General features: G+C 33.5%; 1 protein-coding gene across 1 annotated transcript; it reads right to left on the bottom strand.

Annotated features, from left to right (window-relative positions):
* Positions 1-273: 273 nt before the first annotated feature.
* On the bottom strand, positions 274-5,427 carry LOC117117068. The gene is made up of 2 exons (XM_033261259.1): positions 5,362-5,427; positions 274-2,051 (listed from the first exon to the last, which is right to left on the bottom strand). Exon 2 carries the CDS (start codon positions 2,014-2,016, stop codon positions 1,168-1,170), a length of 849 nt encoding a protein of 282 aa, XP_033117150.1. The 5' UTR covers positions 2,017-2,051; positions 5,362-5,427; the 3' UTR covers positions 274-1,167.
* Between the last annotated feature and the right edge of the window lie 12,376 nt (positions 5,428-17,803).

The raw sequence follows: 17,803 nt of genomic DNA, 5'->3' as shown, positions 1-17,803 counted from the left end.
TCAAAGTTAATTTTTTATGTATTCTTTTGTGTTTACTCCTTTTCTGAAGTCATAAATTTGACCAGTGGACATTGTATTATAAACAAAAAATAATTATATAATTTGAAGAAAATGCATCCACGTGTGCTGCAAAATATAACAAATGTAACGGTAATGAAGACTTAGATACGTATAACTTTGACCTTAGAAACAATATATATACATATATATATATATATATATATATATATATATATATATATATATATATGTGTGTGTGTGTATACATATGAACTTACTGAACTTACTGTCGGTGGGATTCGAACAGTTGTCTTGAAAATAATTATTTAAACCTAGCCTGGTTGGCATTGGTTCTCGTAGTTAATTATCCTTAAAAACACCTCTATAAGCCCGTAGGCTATACAGAGGGTGCGATGAGTGCATACGCACTCCTCCCAAAATCGAAAAAGTTCCAATATTTTTAGGAAGATTGTACTAAAAAAAAATTGTTAGTTTTTGTAATAAGCATTAAATACGGTACTTTACATTTAACCAGTAATCTATCGTTGTGTTAGTATTTGGGCAATGAAGTTTGCATATTAATAAATTGTTTATTACTTGAGGAGATGGAAATAGTGTTATAAAGCTCAATTTTGTAGAATAGAAGTTAAAAACAATGTAGATCATATATTATCCAAGTCAAACATTTTTTTACTTCTGAAATTAATTTTCTCAGGGCTGGTTTCCAGAAAGGAAGTGATAAGGGTTGGGGCGAAGATTATCAATATTCTGAAAATAATATTGATAACCATAGAGTTTTATACTTATTCAAGTATACAAGACTAAAGTTGACTGATAAAACCATTGAAATTCCTAATATACCGAGAATGCTATCCAACAGGCTATAACCTTCTCTCACACGAGAATTCTAGGTGACCACATACCCAGTTAGTATTATTTCACACCCATGTACCACCTCCACCACCAATGGAAATCATAGATACGGCCCTGTTTGATAGCAAAAATCCCACCAGGAGTATTTTGTGTTACACAAAATTACGGTAATGCTTAATCACATGATAGTAATATTTGTAAGGAGAAACACTTCCAAAATTTATATTTTTGATTAATATAGGTGTCTTAGTTATAATAAAACTATAGTTTTAAACTATACATGTTCATATACGATTAAATGACGATTCGATTTGTCATATCAATGATTATTAATGAAGCACATACGCTTTGTGCGACAGCAACTCCTAAATAATAAGTGAGTGGCCGAGTACCCCCATTGAACGAGAAACACGACCCATATTTTTGGTGTGTCTGACTATTTGGAGGCTTAGCATCAGTGATATAAAGACATTCACTTTCTGAGTATCTTGGAGCCAAATAACTTTCTACTAATAATTTACATCCAATGCGAACACCATTGAGATGAGAAGTTGCGATAAATGTTGATTCAATCCAAAAATGTGTGTAATCTTCGGATTCGATTGGTTTTAGTTGCACATTGTTATTTGCCCATTGCAGACCTGGTTTAGGATTTGTCTTTTCAGAGAGACATCTTACCCTGACTACATCACCAGAACTGTAAGTTGATTTTTCAAGTGTAACGAGTGGGTATTTCTTTGATGGGACTTCATGAATGGTGAGTATACCAACGTCAGATGTTATATCTACTTCTTTATAGCGAAAATGACATCGGTACCCTCCCGCATCCTTCCTCATCACAGGATCAATCCTTAAAAAATGTTTTCTGTCTTCATAGTGATTTTCAAAACTAAACCGATTCTGATCAAATCCATTACTTGGTTCGCTGATGGGGTAATGATTTTTAGTCCAGATGACTTCATATTTTCCTACCATGTCGTCGGTGATTTCCCTGAAGATACAGGTGAAATGTGTCCGTGTTCCCTCTACCGCTGTATGATCTTTTGGATGGTGGAAAAATCTCACTGCTTCAGATGCGCGGCAACTTAGAATTACTAGTATCACACTGAATGTGTTTACTACGAATGTTGTAGTTTTGTACATTGCTGTCGCTTTGTATTATGTTACCAAGTAATAACCTGAGAAAGAAATTAATCATTTATTATTATAATACAAAATTAAGACTCTTGTAACATTTTTCTTTTGAAGGTAGATATTTTGTAAAACAGGAATTATAATTGAAAACATTGTAGAAGGCAAACTAAATTATAAACTACTAAACATTAGGCCTACTATTACGGCCTACTAACTTTCTCTAGTACTATTACGATGTAATTGTGATCGAATGAGTTTTGCCGCTAAGATTTGCTTGACGGAGACGACAGAGTTCCCGACAAGTACCCATTCGCCGATAACAGTGTGAGATAAAAGGAAGCTATGACAATTTAGATGTTTTGAAGCTTATCTATAGATTTTTATGTCTAAAAATTATGTAAAAAAATGCATCATTCATACATATATGCATAGGCCTATATATCAGTGGTGTAGCGGAAGGGGTTTTCAGGTATTAGTCTAATATATTACCTTCCAAATTTCAAAAAAATATATTTTTGTGCTCTCCATATTTCGACAAAATACTGAAAACAGCAACATTCAGTATTATTTACCTTGTATTGTATTATTCCTTTTATTGCTCCTTATATTTTTTCATGCCTTTTATATATATTTTGATATTATATTTTGGCAATGGCGATCTATCTAGCTATTTTATTTCCTATTATAGCAGGCTGATTCTTAGGTTCAAGTTCGCGTTAAAGTTTATTATGTTTATATTATTGTCACGTAAAATGTTTACCTGAAGTTCTTTTTCAAAATTTCAACATACCGGTACATAAAGATATAGATATCTGAAGGATATGAACGTTTAGAAATGCTCGGATACAATAATTGCGAGTACCTCAGACAGAGGGGTTAATTACAATTTTTAAAATTACAAATTTTAATGAGAAAAAAATCCCTGTCAATTAACAGACATTGAGCCCCTAGACAATAATTCAGTTTACTTTTATTATCCCAAGGCTTGTGTTTGTTTATATTATAATATATCTGCTTGCTATATAGTACTTCTACTGTATGCCTATTGCTTACTCACATTTAGTATAAAAGGCATGCTCGTGAGAAATAACCATTAAAACAATACATAGGAGTGTAGTGTCCGAGCATTTCTAAACGTTTATATCTTTAATGATCAGTATTAGGCATACATGTATAGGCTATACACTACTCAAATAACCATATTCAACGCTGCAGATTCAACCACAAGCAGCGAACACTGCTTTGGCGAAGTGAAGTCAAACATGCATATTCATATTATCGGTTCACATTATTGACCTTAAATAACGCCCTCTATAATTTCTGCCTTAACTGTATGGGAAAAATAATAATGCGGTCAGGCCTACCCCAGGCTCTGCAGCAGCTAAATAAATCAGTCCCTTAGTGTGATATGACTCATTTAGGTAAGAGATATAAGTAGCGGGAACTCGCCCTCATGCTAACCTGGAAACAAATCTGCATCTGCCACTGTTGTGTAGCAGTAGGGGACGCTACCAAATGAGCTTACAGTGGGTGTAGCGCATCACAACTCTCAGAGGGAAACTAAATACATTTAAATTTCTTTTCCGCCACTGCCACCACTTGTTCTAATAATTCAGCTCCTTAAATATTAGAATTTCACATCATATTTAGTAATTCATTTTTTCAAACACGAAGGTTTTTATTCAATAAGTAGGCCTCCGGCCCTTTTAACATAGTAGAAAATAATATTTTCTATGATTATAAGCACAATACATATATTTTAATAAAGGTATTGACAATATTCACATTTTTAGACGAAATTAAATGATGAAAGAACTGAAATATTGAAGTAATTTTGAACAGAATGTTGTAGAAATGTTTTTATAATTTTCATAAAGAGGGACAAACTAATACAAAATGATATTTGTCTTCTGTTTTATGTAAGTGACATAACTTGCATAACCTACCCTTTCTTTCTACATTTACCCATCTGCTCCTTTCTACCTCTAATTCCAAAATACCCAAAGTTTTGCAAAGATTAATTTATACTTATTAAAATATTTTGTATCAAGTATTCATCTAATTGAAACTTATGCTTAAACATTTTGTAATATCTTAGTTTGGAATTTGAATTCAGCTTTTCAAAGAAATTCTGTCGTTTTATATCTGTAATATCTATCTAATTTTAAATTCAGAAATACACATATTTATATCATTAACATTTTTGAAAGCCAGGTAGTATAAAGTGAGTCATGATTATAAACAATAGGCTAGGTGAGATGGGAATGAGAGTGAATAAACGGCGTGAACAAAGCGTGAACAAGAAAGCCTAAATTAAACATTAGAGTAAGTTAAATGAGTTTTATATAAAATTGGAATGCTATTAGATTAATTTTAGAGTAATGGGAGAACGTTCCTAATATTTAGTCCAAACGGTATGGTGGGTTTAAGTAAAATTTCGCAGTGATTTTTTTCAATATGGTCTGTTGGAATAACTCTCAAGCTTAGCTGTTTTGATAGCTGATATGTTGTTTCATTCTCATATTATGATAATTTTTTTTTTGTTTCTCCGACACATTGTTTACTACAAATACTACAATATATGAGATAAATGACATTTTTGGTGATGAAATTACTTGAATGCCTTATCCGAGATATATGGTTAAATGAAGAATCAAGCAAAGGAGCATGTTTTGCATGATGAAGCACAAAGATGACTGGCCAAATTATGGCTGTCGCAAGAGTTAATTTGCCTCTTGAATTTAGATTTTACTAATAATCATGAGGGTTAGGTGGTCTGCAATAGGCTATGAATGGTGTATCTGGAAACACAGACCTAAGACATTCTGTTGTGAATAGGATGGGCCTATGTTTCTGGATTTAACCCTTAGTGGTGGTGACCTAGGGTGATAGGAGTGGAACTTTGGTCGATCGCTAACGAGGTTTGTACGTCAGTGTCCGAGGATGAGGTACGCCCTTTGCTTTTGTAATAGCAGTATCGATGGGTCCTCGATGCTAATTTCTATTCGAAGATACCCAGATAACTCTTGTGTGCGATTCTAAATTTGATTATATGATGAGTCAAATTAATGCTAAATGATGACATAGTCAATATAACGTAAATGTAAAAATTGAAGAATGTGTCACGCCTCTTCGTATTCTTGGTGTCAAATGCATCTGAAGTGGTAAGAAATGTTGTTGAATAGTCTTTAAATACCTTGTGTCGAAATTCGAGCCATCCTGAACACCATTATGAACATAAAACAGGATACAACATAATAGAAATAATCGTCACGACCATTGTGCTCATTTCGGCCTAACTACTTTAATTGGTTTATATTTTTGCTTATCTGCTTATATTTTTTTAATACTTACTCTTTTTAGGCAAAATCTAGTAATGCTCCTAGTGAATGCTTCTTTAGGATCGTTTATGGTAAGGCGTGTTGAATAGTGAGATAATGTGTAAAGTACCCTCTTATTAATATATCGCATCATCAATATTTATAAACTGTATGATTGGCTGTTCCCATCACGTGATTCAGAGTTACTCTTTTTCAGCTTGCTGTCTCGACAGCAATTGGTTGGAATAAACTTAACAAATCTCTTCATTAAGGGTGCGTCATCCATAGAGGTATACGATCAATGGTTTCATATAGGCGGCCTTTCTGTCGCTTATAATTAAAGTTTAAGCACCAGATATATGTTTGCATGCTTTCTAACGACTAACTTGAGCCTGTATATAATTTAATAACTTTTCTAATATTTGACTATATAGTTTTAGATTATGGCTTTATTAGAACTTTAGTGTGAACATCATTAAGGCAAAAATATCGACGGGCGTGCGCGGTCGACAGCTTGTAGCTCTATTACGTACGGCTTCAAGTTGAGAACATAAAAAAGACATAAACTAAAGAGTATGGTGTAGAAATCTATTAGTCATTATTGAAAGACAACAGCCGCAGTGAAAGGTAAAAGGCTGCATGGACACACATGAAAACAGTGTTGAATAATATGTTCTTTTTAGTGGATTTATTACCATTTACGACAGTTGACCACACCACTCTGTTGGACCACTTACATTTTCGCAGGCCCACACAAATTGTTATGGACGACCATTAAATTTAGGCGGCCACCAGGTTGATATAATATATATGTAACATTTTAGAATCAGATTAAGTTTAAGAAACTAATGCTAGATGCTGTATCATGTCCAAATCAGTGTAGGTGAGAGAGTCCATTTGGATATGAAAAAAACAGATACTTTCGAGCTGAAGAGCTCTAGAAGTTAGATCAGATTCGATAAGAATCAGATCAGATTAAAGTCTTAGTCAGATGGCTCCAACACGTTGGTAAAATTCCTTATCAACTTCGATAGAATCGACCGAACCGTCCGTCAATAAATTGTGACAGATAAATGTTTAGAAAATCCAGGTTGATTGATAATTGTATTATTAGCTTCTCAGAAAAATTAATGGTATCGAACGATTGTTGATTGTTGATATCTTTTGGACACAGAAACTAAACAGTGTACACCAAACAAAGATTAAGATAATATACAAAGCGACACAGGAACGAAGAGAGCATCCGTTTACTATGTACAACATATTTACCAAGCAACTATTGTGGTCCAAACAGCAACTGAAAAATTGACCTAAGTTTATCTATTACATTATCTCGATTTCTGTAGCACAGTCTAACAAGTCTCATGATGTTTGTTAAACCAGGGAACAGTTAAATAAAATTTTAAATTTAAATTCAACTATTCCCTGGTTAAACTCGTTATCTTGTTTGCGTTTTTTGCACAATCACGGCAAAGTACTGCACATTAGAAATTTTACTGAGAGCGTAAATTTTATTTTTAGTGAATACTAAGACGCTCCCTATTATCCGATAAAAATGGAGAATTGTCAGCTAAATGTCATAAAAAATTACACTAGATGAGACAGCTTTAAAAAAGGGAAAATACAAAATCTGTTGATAATAGCATTCAAGAGATTACAGTTTTTAGGTTTAGAATAAGGTAATCGATACAGAAGGTGTTATGATCTAAATTTATGGCACTATTAGAAATATCTATTATCACACTCACATAGGTTATTTACTTGGTATGCCTACTAAATTCAATACAACTCCCATACAAATGCTTTCATGAAGGTGATTTTGACGTTGTTGTTATTATTGATGATGATAATGATGATGGTGATTACGATGAGGATGATGATGATGATAATGATGATGATGATGATGATGATGATGATGATCATTAAAATAATTCTACTGATAATTATTATATTATAAAAGTAAAATTTAAGTTGTATGTAATAAGAAAATTAATAAAAATAATAACTGAATACATTTCACTATTTATATTCGTGATTGTTTTTGTAATGTTATATCACCCTGGTTGTTAAATTATGTGTATGAAGCCAAGGGCCATAATATTTTAGATTTGTTCTCACAGGCCAAAGATAATGCGATTGGTAAGATATAGCCCTATTTAGAAAAGATTTCTTTTTGATACTTTCAAATTATAGGTTTAAGTGTACTACACCACCAACCATATAAAAGTCGCGACAGGACCCAAGACTAGGACCTGGAAAATTTATGGGGGCCGTGTCATAATTTTTAAAGAGTCGTAGTCAGCTCTGGATGTTCGCTTAGCTAATGTGATAGATCACAATACAAAAAACTTGGTTTAGAGTTTTATTAAATTAAAAAATTAAAAAAATACAAGTAACACGAACATTAATTTGGTAACTATTTTCCCCATGTAATCGGTACGTATAACTATGTCCTCTGTGTTTTTATGAGCACGGTTCTTGGTACACCAAGTTTATACCCATTTTCGGTACGCATAGCTTTGTATTTTTACGAGCATTGATCTCGGTACACACACGTTTTACCATGTGAATTTATGTGCAAACACTATTGACGAAAAACAGTGAACAGAGCAAAACAGAGAGGCAAAACTTTACGACACGAAAAGTCTGTGTAATACTAATACCGTAGCTTATGATTTTCAACTTTATATCAAGCGAAATTTCTAACTTATAGACCTATTACACACACTACAAAGCTCATAACAAAAAATTGCCAAACAACGTACTTATCTTAGAAAAAGAAGTTGTAAAATCTCGTAGGCAGGGGGTGGGGTGCGGCCGCACCACTAAATTGTAAACCTTATTATGTTATACTGTGGTACAAAATTTGTTGGAAATTGACCAGCTTCTGTAATTACTGATTAATACATGAGCAGACAGCAATAAAGCTCGCCTACAAATGTAATGGATATAAAATCTTGTTCAGGTCCCTAACAACAACCAACTGAATGGAAATTTAAATAGAATTATGGGTTTCATTAGTCGAACCTAAAACTACTATTTTGTCGGAGCGTCCATGACTTTCCCCGGTTCCCCATCAAGATTACCCAGCCGGGGCTGTGCACCCCAGACCAATCTTTGGAGTTTGTTGATAGGTCTTGTTAACGCATTAAATTCTAAATCTAAGTAGGGTTGACCACACCCACTGTTTGTGTGTGCCAAAAAAACGCACAATACTCTTACTTTTTATACCCATACAGTACTTTAATAATTCCCCCACCCAAACTTTTACTGCCGGCTTTGACAAATTAATTTTTTCCTCGGCAGGACTTAAGTGCACTTCATCAGTTTAAGAAACAGGTTAATAGCAAAGATTTAATATACAGTATTCAGAAATCGCGGACTCTATTCCCGACGGTCACAACAGCAGTAAAAAAAAAAAGATAATACACATTATTTTGGTATTTTTCAAGGAGTGCCGCTTTTGGTATTTTCAGATGTTGTAATATTGGAATCAAGACAACTGTAGATACCCATTGAAGTATAGGCTAAAGCTATATTAATAAGTACGGTACAAAATACTGAGGGTCGTTCCTGAAGCACGCGAAGAAAAGTCGTAAGAAAAATAGAAATCTAAAAATACTGTAATTTTGGTCTTCAACATTATTTCGTATAGTTTTATTGCAATAAATTATTCGGGTTCGAATTCTTAAATCCACAACTTAATATAGGCTAAGGTTTTCAAAAAAAAAGATCTTGGCGTTTGAAAGTATTGTTATGTGAGACTCCTTTCTCTTCACTGTTGAAATAATAAAATCATTCATTTTTTTACAAATGAGCTGATCAGGTTTGCAAAGAAATGCACAGGCCTATAGAACAACTTCTGATGAAAATAGTTGTCGTAAGGAGAAAGATAAAGTTTGACCAACAACTTTAGAAACACTGACAACAATATAATGTGTGTAAACTACGATATACAGTACCGGTAGTTCATTTAGCACACGCAAATGTACGCCTGCGTGAGTAAATCTAGACTTAATTATGATATAATGTGTCTCGCTTGCAGCTATATAACTACACTTTAGATAGTTCAATTCGATATTCGACAGAATCTACTTAAAACAATTAAACGATTTTCTATCACTCGCCGATATGTAATATGTTGGCAAATAAAATATTACGTAAGTGTTTATTAATTATCATAAGTCAGATATAAAACAAAACATGGAGCGAGACTAACCATAAAAAAAAAATAAAGTTGTTTAGGAAAATGGTAAGCCTTACAGTACTGTGGATCAACAAAAATGCCAATATAAGATCATAGAATAAGGGGCCTCAGTCTAAGCATGCAGTTGTTAGTTAATAGTCTATTTCTTCTAAGCAGGTTTTCTTCTGTTCTGATAAACGGTTTATTATACACTGAAGTATAAATCAGGGACGATAACATAAAAATAATTTTATACTCGAGATTTGACTAAAAAAAATACTGTATTTATTTAACTCTCCATTAATACAAAAAACCTCCTTGCTAGATATTAAAATTATTAAGTGTTAATCAAATAAAAGTGTAGAAAAACATCAGTGGTCTTCCTTTGTAATTTTCGTACTGACAAAAATGTCTTAACCTATCGATGTTTTTGTCTGTTATGAATTTTGTCGGTGGCAGTCTGAACGGATCGTCATTAAAAAGGACACGTGTTCGTCGTCACGTCGCGTTCTTTATGGGTGCAGTTTGTGTCCGGCTTCATTCGTGGTCCGCCATTTGTTTTGAATGATGTGCCTTCATAAATACATATAAATTCACTAAAAGGAATATTGTTTTTCCATAGATATTGTGTTAACGGCCTCCTGTCGTCCGACACCATGACGAATTCGTAAATTCAAAAAGAAAAATGATATAATTCGCCTATTTAAATAACTTTACTGTATTTTGATTTCCGATCCCTAATGTGGTCTAAAAGTAAATTTAGACAATACTAAGCCTAAGGGATTCCTATTATCCAGTCGACCTCTTGGTGTGGACCCTCCGTCGGACATTTCAAACCCCTTTTAAGCATATTTCTGGAGCCACCGCTGTTGTTTTGCAACAGATGACTATACTACTTAGAATACATAGCTACAAATGGTTGATCGTTGCGCCCTCGGTTTGACGTTTACACCTTATAGTCCAGGAAATTTTGGTTGGTTGTATTTATTTTGCTATCTTTTGTAAAGATTTGATATGTCACTGAATATAAAAAGTATATGCATTTTTTATGTGCAAATTAGCTTATTATGCAAATTAGTTATAGAGAACATATGGCAACCACTGGTCGTACAGAATTTCTTTTTTAAATTGTTAAGAGCACACACATTTCTATTTTCTTTAATGTAAAATGTTTACTAAGAGTGACCGGAAACGTGACCTTTGACCTATGATATTTTGCAAGATGTTCATATTGACCGTCTTGGTTAGTGCCCATTATATTGCAGTCTTTGTGAGCAGAGATGGTTCCGAAGAAGTTTTTTCTATAAACTCTATTATATTGAAGAGAAGCCTATAATTTGTGGAGAATTTGAACCAAATTAAGTCACCATGACTAGTCATTATGAAGGCAAATTGAAATGCAAAGCGATCTGCTGGATGAAAGGTCTGGAACAATGCTAGGGTAAATTTTGCACAATATCCCCAAATAGAATTCAATTCGTGCATTTAAAGAAGGCCACTAAGAGTCATCATGTATTTATTTAACTATGATTAAACCTTAATAGCTTTGATAATGTCATTTATAGCTAGTTAAGCTACACATTTATAAATTTGTATATTTTTTAAATTTTCTTTTTGCCTGTTATAATATTTTCATTATAGGCCTACTTTGTTAATTTTTGTATGAGCGATTGTCTGTAAAGAGTTTCCGAACGGAACAATGTGTCTTGAGAAAAAATTACATTGTGACAGATTAATGTTTACAAAATCCAGCGTGATAGAATTATTAGCTTCTCAGAAAAATTAATGGTATCGAACGATTGTTGGTTTTTGTTATCTTTTGTACACAGAAACTAAACTACACAATGTACACACAAGGTATGCATAGCGACGCAGGAACGAAGAGAGCATGGGATTACTATGTACAACAGATCTATCAATTCACTATTGTGGAACAAATCAGCAACTGAAAAAGTGATCTAAGTTTATTACATTATCTCAATTTCTGTTACAAAGTCTAACAAATCTCATGACCTTTGTTATCTTGTTTGTATTTTTTACACAAAGAAGAAGATTTAAATATTTAATAAAATGTATTTATACTTTACTCAATTCGTGTATTTAAATACTTAGTGCACGAATAACATTTCTATTTTCTTTAATGTAAAATGTTCACTAAGAGTGACCGGAAATGTGACATTTGAGCTATGACCTTTTTGCAGGATTTCCATATTGACCGTCTTGGTCAGTGCGCATTATATTGCAGTAAGACATGTACACTCTTTGTGAGCAGACATGGTTCCAAAGAAGGTTTTTCTATTAATAACTCTATTAGATTGAAGAAGCTTATAATTTGTGGAGAACTTGATACCAAATTAAATCACCATGTCCAATCACTATGAAGGCAAATTGAAATGCAAAGCGATCTGCTTGATGAATGCTATTGTGACTTTTGCACAATATTCTCAAATACAGTTAAATAAATTTATTTATACTGTACTCAATTCGTGCGTTCAAAAAAGCCACTAAGAGTCACCATGTATTTATTTAACTATGCTTAAACCTTAATAGCCTTAATAATCTAATCCATAGCTAAAAGTTACACGTTTATATTTGTATATTTTTTATATTTTCTTTCTGTCTGTATTAATATTTTCATTATACTTTGTTAATTTTTGTATGACCGATTGTCTGTAATGAGTTTCCGAACGGAACAATATATATTGAGAAAAAAATTATCATACTAATTATTATTCAGCATAATAGTGGTCGAGAAAAAGAAACCTTGTAAAATGTGGAGAAAGGCCAATGTTGCATTTTCGATCACTGTATGAGCAAATATTACAACGAGGCTATGATACATGCATGTTTTGAACATTTTGAAAGAGAAAGCAATTCTGTACAACTAACGGTTGCTAAGATAGGTAAACACTGTAACTACATCTCCAAATATCATACTTAAGCTAAATTGAATGTAAACCAAGGTGATTACAGAAATTTATTCACTTTGCACTGTTTTTGGAAATCCTGCAAAATAAGTTCATAGGTCAAATGTCACATTTCTGGTCAGTCTTGGTAAAACATATTCCATTTAAACAAATACTGTAAATATATGTATGTTCTGAACAATTTTAAAGAGAAAGTAAGTCTGCACGACCAGTGGTTGTATCTCCATCTTTACTTTGCATATTTAAGCTAATTTTCATATTATTTAAGGTTTGTTTCATTTTAAATGCTGGCCTTACGATAATTATGAGCCAAATAAATCATTAACTACTTAAATTACCGTAAATATATGAAACAAAATAGGTAAATTAAATTATAATGTGGCCATTTTGGATTTGAATTATGCAAATTTGAAGTGAAATATTATTAATATTTTTATTGTCACTTATATGAAAGAATATTCAATATATTAGCATCTGTTAATATCATAAACGTATAATTGTTCGTAATAAAATGTTATTTGCGGCCATTTTGTAATTGCTGGCTACCACCCTTGCAAATGCACATACTTTTTATATCCAGTGATTTCTATTATACAACATATCCAATTTTTTACAAAATATAGCCAAAAAAAATATACAACCTCTCATTTTTATACATTTCGTACCAGATTATTAGTGATGATTATACGGGATTAAAACTAAAATTAAAATTCCGGCTTGTGATTTATAGTGATCTAGGACTAGCTTTACGAATGTACAGCCAAGTATGCATTTTCTTGATACGCATTATTAACGTATACCAGTAGTACGGTATCTGGTGTTGAGTAAACCCAAAGGTTGATTCGCTTGTGTAATATATAGCTTTTACGGTAAGTAATTTGTAGTTTACACAGTTAATAACAGTTAGAAGGTCCGGATTGTTGAGGTTTGTCATTGGTAACTATATAGCATTTAGAGCAATAGTGTGTGGTTTTATAAAACATGGTTTTCATCACTTATCAATGTTCGGCGTAAAGTGGTAGTTCAATATCTTACAATGTAACTGTATGTATGTTCGACCTTGAAAAAATGTCACAAAACCATAACAGCTAGCCAGCTTGTACAACAATTATACAGGCACAAATGTTAATATTTTCCTCAGCACTATTCTTACCATTACGCCAAGGTTGGCCTATGTGCTACTGTATTCACGAACTAAGAGCACTGGAAATAGTATACAATATATATAATATAATTCGAAATGCATCTAATGGAGCGATAATTTAGTTAAAATATTGAATTCTATGAAATAAGGTCGAGAACTTGGCCTATGCGCTAATTTATTCCTGAACTAAGAGCACTGGAAATAGTATACAATATATACTATAATTCGACCTGTATCTAATGGAGCGATAATTTAGTTAAATATTGATTTCTATGAAATAAGGTCGAGAACTACGACGTGCTGTGGTTAGGCCTACTGAAAACTTCATTAGTGAAAGTATAATTATTGGAATGTAAAATTTTCTCTAATAGCGTCATAACTCCTGACTACTGACAAACGTTCATTAGAGATAATCTAACCTAGAAAATTTTTGTATACATCTTGAGGATATTTCCCGCAAGATTAAAATCGTAACGGTACTGATGATTAGTGCCCAAAATTGTTTACAAAAACGTAATGCAATAATAGCATATTGACTACTATTGTATATTTTGCGTTATTTTTTCATATTTTTCATAGTTTTATACACTCACATATAGTCATTTGTTTTAGGCCTAGTCTAGGCTAGACCTCGGCTATCAGTGCCTATTACTATATTATTTAAATATACAAAAATTTTAATAGATAAGATTAATTTAACATGGACATAGTAATTCATACTTAAACAATACATTAAATTTATATTAATATAATAACGTTAACAAACATATAACAATAACTAAGCCGTGTACATAGTGTATCACTACTATAGTAATAAGATTAACATTTTCAATCTTATAATAAATTTTATACAGCCGGTGTTATGTATTGACCTAGGCTACTACGGCTAATGACAGGTACGCTTTCACCATTAAAGGCTTTTTCTATGGATGGAATGACCTGTACGAAACACGAGCTCCTAGTAGACCAAACCCAGTACCGTTACGATTTTAATTGTGCGGGAAATATCCTCAAGATATGAACGAAAGCATAGCATTTGATAATTTTGTGGACTTCTTGGCAACATACAACTTCGTTAATTTTCTTGTATGCATGATTCTCAGCATTTTCGTAATTACATTGAATGTTATTATCATCGTAATTATTATTTCGTACTGACAACTTCGACAAAAAAAATACAAATTGATTGTCATCGTGCAGATATGCTACATAATGATGAGTGCCTCTATGTTCATCTTCTACTACCATTCATAATTAAGGAAACGCCATTATCTACATTATGAGGAGCCTCAAATGTTCTGTCGCGATAACTGTCATGTTTTGCGGAATTGAACGATACATCATCATCACTGTAGCCCCTTACACATACAATGAAATTATCACAACTCCTTGATTGGTATTCTGTGCCCTGGGTATGTCCATGTACAGTTCAGGTTGTGTCTGTAATTTTTTTTTATCATCGATGGTATGAAATTAAGATGATTGCCGTAGAATGATTTTTTTTCCAACGCTCTCACTATTCTATTGTACATTCGTGCATATTTGATCTTGAGGAAAGCAAAGAATAAATGGTCAACGAATGTGAACTCACGACGTATAGGGAACGACTCGACTCTAAAACTCTTTTTCTTAATATCTTTATTTGCGGTTTTTCACGTGCTTGCCGTTTTGCACTGTATGTTGCATTGTAATTGTAGGAAAACGATCGCAATGGTGTTGACTCTTCTGCAATAGTCTGTCTCTTCTGACTTTTAGTTTCTGTGTAGCCTAGGATAGCTTTGTTTTTTTTACTTGTTTGCGCATATAGACCATGTACTTTGCGCTATATAAGTCTCCAACCATTACCATTACCATTATGTTTGTTTTTCGAAGTTCGCAAGCAATTTAACTTTCATCAAAGTCTACTGTATAATTGCTGCTATAAATTTAAATTTTATTGTAATAGGCAGTATTCTTAATTCTCTTACTGGTAAAAAGTGAAGAATTTCTTAAAAGTTGCAAGACATGCTTTTCAAATTCAACAATGTGACATATGCCTAAATGCATAAAGCATTTAGACTAGATCACACAGCAAAACAATAATACAGTAAATGTCAAAACCAGAAGAAAAGACCTTAGCAAAACGAAAAGATGTGTATAAGAGACAGGGGTATGTCCATGTACAGTTCAGGTTGTGTCTGTAATTGTTTATCATCGATTTTATGAAATTCAGATGGCCCTAATTATTTTTCCCCAACGCTCTCACTATTCTATTGTACATTTGTGTTTATTTGGTCGTCAGGAACGAATAGGAACTACGACGTATAGGGAACAAATCGACTCTATTAAACCTCTTTTTCTTGATATCTTTATTTGCGGTTTTCACATTTTTCCTTTCTGCATTGTATGTTTGCTCACCTGGATAATTAAGAGTTCTTTGAAGTTGGCAAACAATTTAACTTTCATCAAATTCTACTGTATAATTTCTGCTATAAGTTTAAATTTCATTATATTAGGCAGTATTCTTAATTCTCTTATTATATTGGTAAGTGAAGAATTTCTAGGTATAGACCCAAACGAAACGTTCGACCAGCTTAGGTACCTCTGTCTTTTATTTGAACGACAGAGGTATGAACATTTTTTTTGTTTCAATTAGGGCAGCAATATTATTTGCCTATCGAAGGTTAATTGCGTAATTAATTTAAGGCAATTGGGCCTATCTTTTTACATGATGTTTGATTTCATTATTAGGTATAAACAGTACAATGTGGGAAAACTGACCTGGATGTTTCCATTAGGCAGCCCACTGGGCTCGCTGTTAATTTATTTATTGTATACAATTTTGGAAACTGACCTGGATGTTTCCATTAGGCAGCCAACTGGGCTTGCCGTTTATTTTATTTATTGTATACAATATTGGAAAATACCTGGATGTTTCCATTAGGCAGCCAATTGGGCTTGCTGTTGATTTATTTATTTATTACATACAATATTGGGAACTGGCCTGGATGTTTCCATCAGGCAGCCGATTAGGCTTGCTTGTTTATTTTACTTCTCCATGGCCATAAGTATTGGTATACTTGCCATGTATTATAGTATTTTGGAATGGTATTACCATAATAACGAATCTGCTCTTCATTGACTAGACAGGGTGCACGGAAGGGAAGGGGCCGCAATGTTACGCGGCCCAAGAGGAAACACGCCCAGGTGGATGACCAACCGCTGCCAAGGGAACAACGGCCAGCAGTGGTTGAACAACAGGTTACTCAAGTGCTAGTATTACAGCGGCAGTAGTACAGCACAGGGACGTAGCCAGGATTTTGAAAGTGGGGGGGGGGGAGCCGTTATGCGAATTACGTATGACCCCGGCGGAGTCAAGGGGGCGAATCCCCCTGTGAAGTAGAGCACTCTGAACGTTCTTAGGACTGTTTGAGAGGATAAAGTGAAAATTTCAATAAACGCATTATAAATAAGCGGAAAAATAATTATATAATAAATCAACAGTGGCAGATCCAGGAACCAGGGAGGGACTTTCACAGACCGAGGAACCACCCAACTCAGCCCCACCATGGTTGGGGCTGAGGTAAGAAAATTTATGATTAAGGCATCTCTAGATGGCCGGAAATTACACTCTCGCACTTCAATTTGAATATATTCTTTTTTTGTTTCCTTAAAAAATGAAGGGGGTGGGGGCCTTGAATCCACCTCTGCTCAAAACATTCTTTATCCAGAATAGTCATAATCACGAAAAATGGACATGAAAAACCAGATCACATCCTAAAAACAAACAGCAATTGCTAAGACATACATCAGGAGCCGACTCGATGGAGTTTATGTCATACCCAGGGAAGGGCACAGATCTGTTTTAAAAGGTGGAGGGGGAGGTCATTTTGTGAGTCGACACCCACCTCAGCCCCACAATGGTTGGAGCTGAGGTGAGAAAATTTGAGGAAATACTACCTCTAGATGGCTAGAAATGACACTTTTAGTAAAATTCATCATCATCACATCACCATTAGTCAAAATGAAGCGCCAAAAAAAAATTCTCATGATCTTTCATCAGGGATTTTTGACAACCATAGAGAATACCACTGTGGTAGCGGCAATTAACAATATGACATCTGATGTAGGTCATATTATGCACCTTTTGCGACGAATAGTACTGTCTTACTTCTTTAAAATTCAATTTTCTTCTGACGGCCAAACATATACATGGGAATGCAAACATTTTGGCTGATCA

The sequence above is a fragment of the Anneissia japonica genome, unplaced genomic scaffold (assembly GCF_011630105.1).
Source record: "Anneissia japonica isolate Jap-2015-1 unplaced genomic scaffold, ASM1163010v1 scaffold288094_len592898_cov174, whole genome shotgun sequence".
NCBI lineage: Eukaryota > Metazoa > Echinodermata > Crinoidea > Comatulida > Comatulidae > Anneissia > Anneissia japonica.
The sequence above is the reverse complement of the archived record's forward strand: the minus strand, read 5'-3'. Positions and strand labels throughout refer to the sequence as shown.